This window comes from Metopolophium dirhodum, chromosome 1 (assembly GCF_019925205.1).
Source record: "Metopolophium dirhodum isolate CAU chromosome 1, ASM1992520v1, whole genome shotgun sequence".
NCBI classification, from domain to species: Eukaryota; Metazoa; Arthropoda; class Insecta; order Hemiptera; family Aphididae; genus Metopolophium; species Metopolophium dirhodum.
In genome coordinates this window covers 40668988-40679333 of record NC_083560.1, presented here as the reverse complement: position 1 = coordinate 40679333, position 10346 = coordinate 40668988, and the positions used below count along the sequence as shown (strand labels likewise).

Sequence of the window (10346 nt, the reverse complement as noted above, 5' to 3'; positions counted from 1 at the left end):
AGTATCTTTACCAGTTTTAAGTCTATAGGCATTAATATTTTATATTACACGAATATCAAAGTTATACACATTATTTCATGATAAATTTTCTATTATTTTATAATGTCTATTAGTAGTCACTATATGTCCAAGGGTGGATAGGGCATTTTGGCTTACCGGAACATTTTTAAGAATATTCCATATATAAAAAAGATTTAATATTTAGTTTATCAGCCACCTAGTTTAATAACTATCAATGTTAAATATTATAATAGTACCTACCTATAAATGTAATTATTTATATCTAATTGGGAATAAATTATATTGTTATTATTTTCTAGTAGCTATTATTTGTTTTTGAATTATTGTTTGTTTTTAAATGGTTAGAATATTTTTTTTTCATTGAACTAACCCGGCAACTATGGCCATTAGCTAGAATAATTTGTAAATGTTTAAATTATTTAAATCAATATTAATATACGAAATATAATATTTATTTATGCATATGACCAATTAGTAATTTAAAGTATTAAGAAACAACTACATGACAGAATTAACACTTGATCAGTTCTTGAATAATATGTTAACATGATTTATCTTATTTTAATATTATGACACTTGGATAATTCATCTTTGATCAATCCTATCTGTTTGTGCATCCGCTTGTGTACCGTCAAATTTCCACTTACTGAGAACGACTTATTGCATACATCGCAAGCGTACGGTTTTTCACTAGTGTGCGTACGTCGGTGTGCTATTAAACTACCGTTTAAAGGAAACGCTTTGTCACATACATCGCAAGCGTATGGTTTTTCGCCAGTGTGTGTTCGTCGATGTGCTGTCAAAGTGCTACTTACAGAGAACGACTTGTCGCACACATCGCATGCGTACGGTTTTTCGCCAGTGTGCGTGCGTCGATGTGCTGTCAAACTGCCACTTTCAGTGAACCACTTGTCGCATACATCACAGGCATACGGTTTTTTCGCCAGTGTGCGTGCGTCGATGTGCCGTCAATTGACCACTTTGAGTGAAATACTTGTCACATACATCGCACGCGAATAGTTTTTCGCCAGTGTGCGTGCGTCGATGTGCCGTTAAACTGCTACTTACAGAGAAAGTCTTCTCACATACATCGCACGCGTACGGTTTTTCGCCAGTGTGCGTACGTTGATGTGCCGTCAATTGACCACTTTGAGCAAAATACTTGTCACATACATCGCATGCGTATGGTTTTTCGCCAGTGTGCGTGCGTCGATGTGCCGTCAAATGGCTACTTACAGAGAACGACTTGTCGCATACATCGCATGCGTACGGTTTTTCGCCAGTGTGCGTTCGTCTATGTGCCTTTAAACTACCATTTAAAGAAAACGCTTTGTCACATACATCGCACGGGTAAGGTTTATTTTCCATATTTTGTCCGATGCGCTGGTGTGTCGTCAGTCTACAATTGTTTATAAATAATTTATTTAACACGTAAATGTTTTTCATATAATTATTTGGTATCTATGTTATTCTGTTTATGATCGATTTGATTCCTTGTCTTCACCATTTATTTAAGCCAGTACTTGTAGCATTACTTTTCAAATTTTGAATAAAGGAGTATAATTATATGTTGAATTTAACACAACAAACTTTATAAAATCATAAATTTATTTTAAATTTTAAAATAATTCTTTTTCCCAGAATTGAAATCTTAAATCTTATCTGTAGACTAATTCTTATTATTATTAGATATTTCTTTTAACATATTACATGTTCATTTTTACTTGCCGAAAAAAAATACGTTGTATTGTAGGAATCACTTTTTAGATATAGTTCCCATTGGGCATGGAGAAATTATTTAAACCAAATAACGTATTGTTACTACCTAACAATTTCATTTTTTATTAGACACCTACAAGTTACAACTATAGTAAACATAAAAAATATTAATATTTTTTATACATCAATAATTAACATTTAACCAAAAATAAAAAAAGTTGAAGTTTGAAATAATTGTGAAAATGTAGCTGTTATGATCTCATCGTTTTGTTTTAGACTACTAACGACATGTCTTCTTCTCAGTCTCCTTCTCCATCTTCTTAAAAAGATGGTAAACCATCATTCAATCTTCAAAAGGCGTTGGACAAATGTGTGTCTGATTGGGATAATGCTAAGGCATCTAGAGATAAAGCAGAATCAGACCTTGCGCTTAATTCACCCACATGGCCAAAGGATCCCAGCCATTTTTTTTTTTAAATGTCTGTTGAAAACACGGGATTATATGAATTTTGTTGATTATAATTAAGTGAAAGTGAATTTCGTATGGTATTGAATACAATTATTTAGAAACCCAAGTCCAATTTTGATTAGTATGTTAATCTCACATACCATAAAGTGTTCGAACAGCGCCTAAACAATCGAGTTTCAAAATCTATAATATTCGAGCCTTTTATTTATAGGTACGAGTAAAACGTTTTGAATAAATCGGGAATACCGCAATCTGTTACGAGTTGTTTTATAAATTAATAGTTCATAAATTTATTTCAAATTTCAAATTTCTATATATTATATTTAATATGAGTATCCAAATTGATGAAACTTGTTAACCAGACCATGTTATATATTTTGTAATATTATAAAACCTATTGTTATAACTTATAAGGGATTATATTATAATATAAATTTTTTTTTTTTAATTGTATTATATTGTATTACAATAAATATTGAATAGATTTATAAGTTAATTATAATATTAAAAAATTTTAAATTTAATATATACAATATATTTATATTTTATAGGTTTGTCAAAAAATCTGCTATAATGGAATGTTATGTTATGTTATATAAGTGTTTTTGCGATTATGATTTCTTAGCAATGGAAGATGATTTATTTATTTATTTACTCATATATTTTTATTTTAGACATGTTCCACCTTTGTTATTATATTATAGTCAACTTTAATGACGTTTTGGACAAAAAAAATTCTATCTCGACTATGTATTCCACCAAAATAGATGTATCCTTTGCCAATTGCCTTGGTTATCCTTAGTTATAACTTATGAAATACAATTTCTGAATATATAATTGAATTCATCGTGAAATTTACTTGAAAATGACTTTTTCAAACCTTTTAACATTTTGAGATTTAAAAATTAAACATTTTTAGTAATATTGAAGTGAAAAAGTTAACTAAAAAATTTTTTCCAAGGAAATTTGATGATGAATATTAATTATATTATTCAAATATATTTTTACTTATGTTGTCTGAGAAATTGAATAGGTTAATAGGTTACTAAGAGATACTTTTATTGAAAAAAAAAAAATTTAAAGTACTTGTATCAAAAATGATATGTTTTTGGCAAAATTGAATTCAACATAAATAAAATATATAACGCAACACAGGGATTGAATTTGACAAACAATACAACGAACTGAGTCGTGACTATATTATGATATAGTGAACAGTGAATAATCATCGGACGTCGTGGCTTATCACAAGAACCGAAATACGTGACAAAACCAAGCAAAAACGTACAAGGGAATATTTTACCGTGTAGTCGTCGTGTCGCGAAGTACGTTGTCGCTAAGACGATCGGTGGTCGAGAGAGAGTTGCCGGCGGCCGGTACTTGCTTTACGCGACTTGCCTTCCCGTCACGTCATGTGCCTTTTGGCGTGATGGGAGTAGTCGGCGGTGTCGCGCTGTCGTAGCCCGTTGAGGCGGTTGACAAGGTGTAGAGAGGTTTCTCCGACGCCAGTACTTATATTGTACTGGTCGTCGTTGCGTACCGTCTCAACGTGTAGTCTAGTTAATATTAAAAAGTGTTCAACTACCTACTACACTAGGTATAGGTATGCATTTATTCTTTTGTCCAGTTCTGAACAAAATTTATCAATTATTACGTAACCTAACCCGAAATTTATTATTACCTCTAAATATAGTTAAACCCTTATCAGGACATTTTTTAATGATTTTTCTTTTCTCTTCGTCTTTGTATCTATTACATATTTGGGAGTATACAAATCTAACCCGTATCCAATACATAATATGGCTAGTATCACGCCGATAATAATGCGAAAAATCATTTTCCCAATAATTCTATTTTCTAAGTACAGTGATAACAAAATATAACAGTACACACACAAACCTGGCCATATGCCCCAACTTACCATGCCGGTGGTGGTAAACACCGTAAACATGGTAAGCTGGTGGAAAGACTAACGCCTGTTAGTTAAATAAAAAAAATTCTTGTAGGCACTATAAAAAGTACAAATTACCACTCAATGTAATTTTAAGCCGAGAAGACTATGGGCCCTGTTCGCGCAACGCGAAATATTTCCCTATGATGTCATCATAATTTCTTAAAGTTATATAATAATTTAATATTATATGTGTGTGTGATCGCAAAGGGCCGTCAGCATTGGCGCAAATATGGGGGGGAGCTTGGGGGGACTTAGTCCCCCCAAATGGAGGTCAAGTCCCCCCTAGTTCAAAATATAGTAATTAGTACTATTTTTTATATTCTGTGGTACTAAGCAATATGGCCTATGGGGAGGCGGGCTTGAGTCCCCCCCAAAAAATTTAGACAATTTGCGCCTTTGGCCGTCAGCCAATTATTTGTTTGCATAATATGATGAGATTCGGACTACAGTCGGTCGGCACTATTATAAGCCCATCATCGCGAATAAAACGCTACACCAAACACGTTTAATGTCGGGAGGCGTACAGGTGCCTAGAATTGCACCGACCTCCCGCCGACTGTATCGGCCGGATCTATGTATTATGTAGAGCGCGGGTCAGACCGGTTCGGTCACAAGGGACACCGGTTGCAATAATGTAAAATTTCAAAGTTGCTCAAACGAATCTTCTTGAAGACCCGCGCATTCAGCGATAATGATTAAATGAGCAACCAGCCCACTTGCAGCCGACATGCCCGGCGTCGGTGCCGTGTTCTGTTCCTGACTCGGCTGGGCGCTCTCCAGTCCGTCACAGAACACGGGACAGGCCGCATCAAGTGTGTTCTGTCCCTGTCTCAGCTGATGCTAGACTGGCGGGAGCCCTTCATTCCGTCACAGAACACGGGACCGGCCGCATCAAGTACGGCGACTCGTGCGCGCCATGCTGGTCTACACGCCGGCCATGGCTCGCTATTCACGGACCTACGACGATAAAATACAGTGGACGTGGCTTCAAGAGCAGTAGCAGGAGTCAATGCGCCGCGGGCAACCAGCATTATCGTGCAATAACCAATCACAATCACGGGCGGCTCATGCGACTACGCAGCGGGCGTGACCAAGCTTATAAATACGAGTGGGGTGCACAAAATCATCGCAGTGTGTTTTACACAGCTAAACTGTAGCAAGACCCAACCAGGGCAGACTTGCGCAGACGCGCAGTTTGGATTAATATTCTCTCGTACACATATTATATTACGAACCATACTTAGTATAAAATATTATATTAGCTATTAATTGTCGCAGTACCTCGTTATAAATTATAGTGTTTATTCTACATTGAATATATCAAAAATACAAAAAATATAGTCCACTCAAAATTGTTTCCTCACCGGTTAGGTTAGGGTCAACTGGCCCTACGGGTTAGATCTAGCAGATATTTGTTGTATTATTATTATTAATCAAAGCACATAGTCCGTAGCACATAATATTATCGTGATAGGAACATTTTTCTGGGATTAACTCAATTTATAAAATAAAAAAAAAGAATAGCATTCACATAATATAAATGCACAGATGATAATATTTAAATACATTAATTATCTATGTATTAGAGCATGGATGAGAATGTCCAAAAAAACCTAGAAAAATTGTGTAATTATATATGTTAATGACCTTAAATGTTCTTAATACAATGGTTCATCATGTACCTATTGATATTATTGACCCAAAAAAAATTTATTGTTAGCATAGTATATACTTGAAACAAATTTATATCTATTGGAAAGCATAGTGTCAAGTATTTGAGAAAAAGATGGAAATCCATCAAAATCCATGAATATAGTAATCACCTTGGTGGGACAAATTAAACTGATAACATAAACCTTTTAAATATTGTATCCTCTCTATCATATCATATGTTGAATGCCAACGAGTCAAACAGTCCAAAATTGGTAATTTAAGTTTTTCTTTTTTTATCAAATATATATAGGTTTGATTACGCAGTTTTCGAACTAATATGCGAACTTTATTTAACAATTTATCCACACCACCATCTTTTAAGCTGTCTATAACTGCTAGTTGTAGAGTATGCGCTACACAACGAATACCTGTAATAAACAAAATGTTTTATTTATATTTTGTTATTTAATAAACATTAATGATTAGTAATACTCAACCTAATTGTATTAAACCAGAAAAATTCTTAAGGATTTTTGAATTTAATAGCTTATTAGTAGAAATTTTTATTAAAAATGTAATCAATTTTAATTTAATTTATCTTAAAATAAATAATATTGAAAGAAATTATGAATATATTATTACTTATGTAATAATATACTATTATACTATTACTATTACCTGTAAAAATTTAACCATCCCCTAAATTGTGTAATTGAATATCATTCAGGATTTGTTCTGGGTGTTCATACGTTGAATCAACACATTCAATGTCTTCATTAAGTATATTTTCTATTTGTTCGTCATCAAGTATCGAACAATCTGCACCAGTTTCACTAGGTATTACAAAAAAAGTACAAAATTTTAATTATAGATGAGTAATTATAATAACCATCACATATCTACATTAAAGTAGGTATATAATAGTTTAACTTATGTCTTTGTCTTAACTTTCAAAATATAAAATTAACTTCAATATTACATAGGTAATCAAACAATAGTTTATAAAAAAAAAATCATTATTTATCAATTTACCTATCACTACATTCATCATCTGAGTTGACTGAACTTGATAAATTTGAGTGGATCTCAGCCATCTCATTTAGAATAATTGCATCATCTTGACCAGTGTGAGATTCATTAAGTGCTGTTGATATATCTTTTTCAACTAAATTGATCGCTTTAAGCATGTTTGCACCGTTGTCAGATGTAATTGTATATAATTGCTTTGGTTCAATTTTAAATTTTTTTAGTATATTTAAAATTGTCTCTTTTAAATAAATACCTGTAAAGTGGATGAGAATAGGTAATGCATAAAATGTAAAATTTTAAAATTACAATTTACCAGTATGCGATTCAGTTAATTCTATTAATCCCAGTGTTCTGAGTTTAATAGAATCATCTACTATATACTGCATGTCCATGCCTAAAAATGACCTATTTAGTCGAGTAACTGCATCTAACTTGAGAGAAATGAGTTTAGAACTAGCTTCAGTAATCATTTCTTGTTTAATAAGAAGGGGCTCTTTGTATACATGCTCCCTAGAAGAAAAATATATATTATCAATTATTATACGATATGCTAAATTGATCTAGGATAAAAAAAAAACAATATTTTTACTTAATGGAGTTTGAATTAATTTTTAGTTTCTTCTGAAACCCATTCAAAACTGGATCGAGTATTCTACGAAATCCCGAATCGTTCAACATGCTGAATGGTCGTCCATTAATGGTTACGAGATCAACACAAGCATCAATATTTGTTTTTTCACTTAAATTAACTTTAACATATTTTGATTCATTAAAATGAAATAATTGTTGATGTGCTTTGACCTTAGAAACACCAACTGTTTTTTTATCTTTTTTAGATCCTTTTTCCAGAAACTCTTCATACAATGCATTATGATGGCTTGCAAGATGTTTTTTTAAATTTGTACCATGATTACCCTATAAAAATAAGACTTTAATTTGAGGCAGTCAAACATTTTTTTTTACTATTATTATACATATTACCTATATTATATATTATCAAGTTATAAAAATACATGGGTAAAAAGTAAAAACAAAATAATGATAAATAAATATTTATTACCTAATCATAAAATATAAAAATAAAAATATACTATTTCATAGTAAACAAATCTTCAAACATTGAATATAATATGCAAACAATGAAATAAAGAGTAATAGGTACCTACTTAATATAATATATAGATTAGGTATTCATTTTTATTTATAATTATTACATCACAAAAATTTAAAAAAATAATTAAAAAGTATATAGGTACTCTAAGTTTAATGAAGAAAATTAATTGAAATAAATAATTCTTAAAAACATTTTAAATTAAAACAATTATAAATATACAATATTATATTATCGGTATTATGTTATTATATTACTACACAAAAATGAATCTATCATTTATGAAATGAAATTTATCTTTAAATGGTTTGTTCTCATGGTGATTATTGATTTAAAATTTTAAAAGTTAAAACAATAAATATTTTGTATTAAATATATTACTTTGAAGAAGTTGAAAATCAATGTGGGATTATGAGAACATTTGAAAATTAAAATTAGGTTTAAATTCATGATTTTTCTATACACACAATTCACACCATTATTTTGATTATTACCAATTATAATAAATTATGTAGATAAGTTATAATATAATATTATTTAACTATTTAACTAAAACTAAAAATAAATTGAGGGCTTAAATCTAAAATTTCAAATACCTAGATAATAATGTTAATATTTGTTAATAATTTACTTATTACTTACTTTAATTTTGCAAGTACAATGCTTACACGACGATTCACGTTCATTGCAATCATATTTATAATATGAATGTATTATTGTCGAAAGTACACGACCCATTATGATATATAATACTAGGTTTAAAATAACGAAGTTAGACACCACCTACAGGGCTACAGGTACCTACAGCCACAAGACACTATAATGAGTATAATGAAATAAACAGTAACAAATCACAACACTAGCAATGAAAGACAGAATCTAAGAATCATAGAAACGCGTTAGGTGTGCTATACGCATCAGATAATCTGATAACGAATAACGATACTATAATAAAACTATAAGCATAGTAAATGTAAACATCATAACACTCGTAGTTATTTATAAACATATTTTATGAATTTCTTATTAGTTATTATTGTGGTAACTGGAAGTGGCAGACCTACAGGACCTGGTGTATATTGTGCAGTAAATAACGACTTTTATTTTTGCTGGAAATTGCTATTATTACATTATCAGTTGTTACGTAGAAATATTTATAGCTTATAGTGCTTATAATCAAGTGTTTACTGTTTAGTCTTAGTGACACGTCTCGATGTCTCAGACGCTTGAACTCTGTACTCTGTAGGTAATTGAATGATTATTTTTGAATATTATTAATCGTCGTAATAATAATGAAAAATAAAAATAAAAATAATAGAATTATTACAAACCCGAAATTAATCGTAAGAAACCATTAAAAAAAAGTACCGGTTCCGGTAAAGTTACGGTTTTTAAATTAATTCAAATAAAGGTTCCGGTGGGGTTCCGGTTTTCAAATTAATTTAAATTAGGGTTTCGGTGAGGTTCATTATTCAAAGGGTTCCGGTTCCAAAACCGGTTCTTTTCGGCAGGGCTTGAAATCGAAATAAAATTTTTTGATTTTAATTTCAATTTTGCTTATCGATTTTAGTTCTTTTTGATTTAAATTTAAAAATAATTTATCGATTTTAGTTTTTTTCGATTTCAATTTAAAAATAATATATCAATTTTAGTATTTTTTGATTTTGATTTAAAAATAATATATCGATTTCATTATATTATGATTTTGATTTTAAATATAATTTTCTTTTTTTCAATTTTAGATTACATTTTAAAATTTAAATATCAAATTTATACTATTATTATTTCAATGTCACTGAAATATTTTCAATTTATGAACTTTAACTATACATTTTTGATTATTCTTTATTACTTTTACATTTCAATCAATGTGAAATTTAGATTAGATTTTAGATTCTGATATTGATTAACTTTATCAATTCAATTTCTGTCGCAACCAGGCCCGTATTTAAGGGAGGGCTCGGAGGAGCAATTGCCCCTGGCGGCAGTATAAAAATTAGGTTTAGGGGCGGCAAAATATTGAAATGGTCAAAAATGTAAAATGAAGGTTAGCCCCTGGCGGCAATATTTGTTAATACGGTCCTGGTCGCAACCATTTAAAATTTAAATAATAATGCCCAAGATCTAACGTTTACCTAGTGTTTAGACTTTTTTAATAACAAAACACTTAAGAGCCACCAAAATTAAAGATATTACCCAATAGATTGTTATGCTTTTTCAATTTTACCTTCAATCTTACATACGGACTCATTTTTGTCAATATTGTAAGAAAAAAATAATTTTTTCACGGGATTAGTTTGAGGTCTACCCATTTAAAATTATATAATATGACAATTTTACAACGTGATAACTAATAACCGGGCATGAGCGGCATACACGGCAAGCTTCAG

At 30.7% G+C, this 10346-nt stretch overlaps 1 protein-coding gene across 1 annotated transcript; it reads right to left on the bottom strand.

The window, feature by feature from the left end:
* Positions 1 to 572: 572 nt before the first annotated feature.
* On the bottom strand, positions 573 to 1389 carry LOC132938431 (gastrula zinc finger protein XlCGF71.1-like). The gene is given in 2 exon segments (XM_061005267.1): positions 573 to 959; positions 961 to 1389. Coding segments are annotated over 2 exon segments (816 nt in total).
* Between the last annotated feature and the right edge of the window lie 8957 nt (positions 1390 to 10346).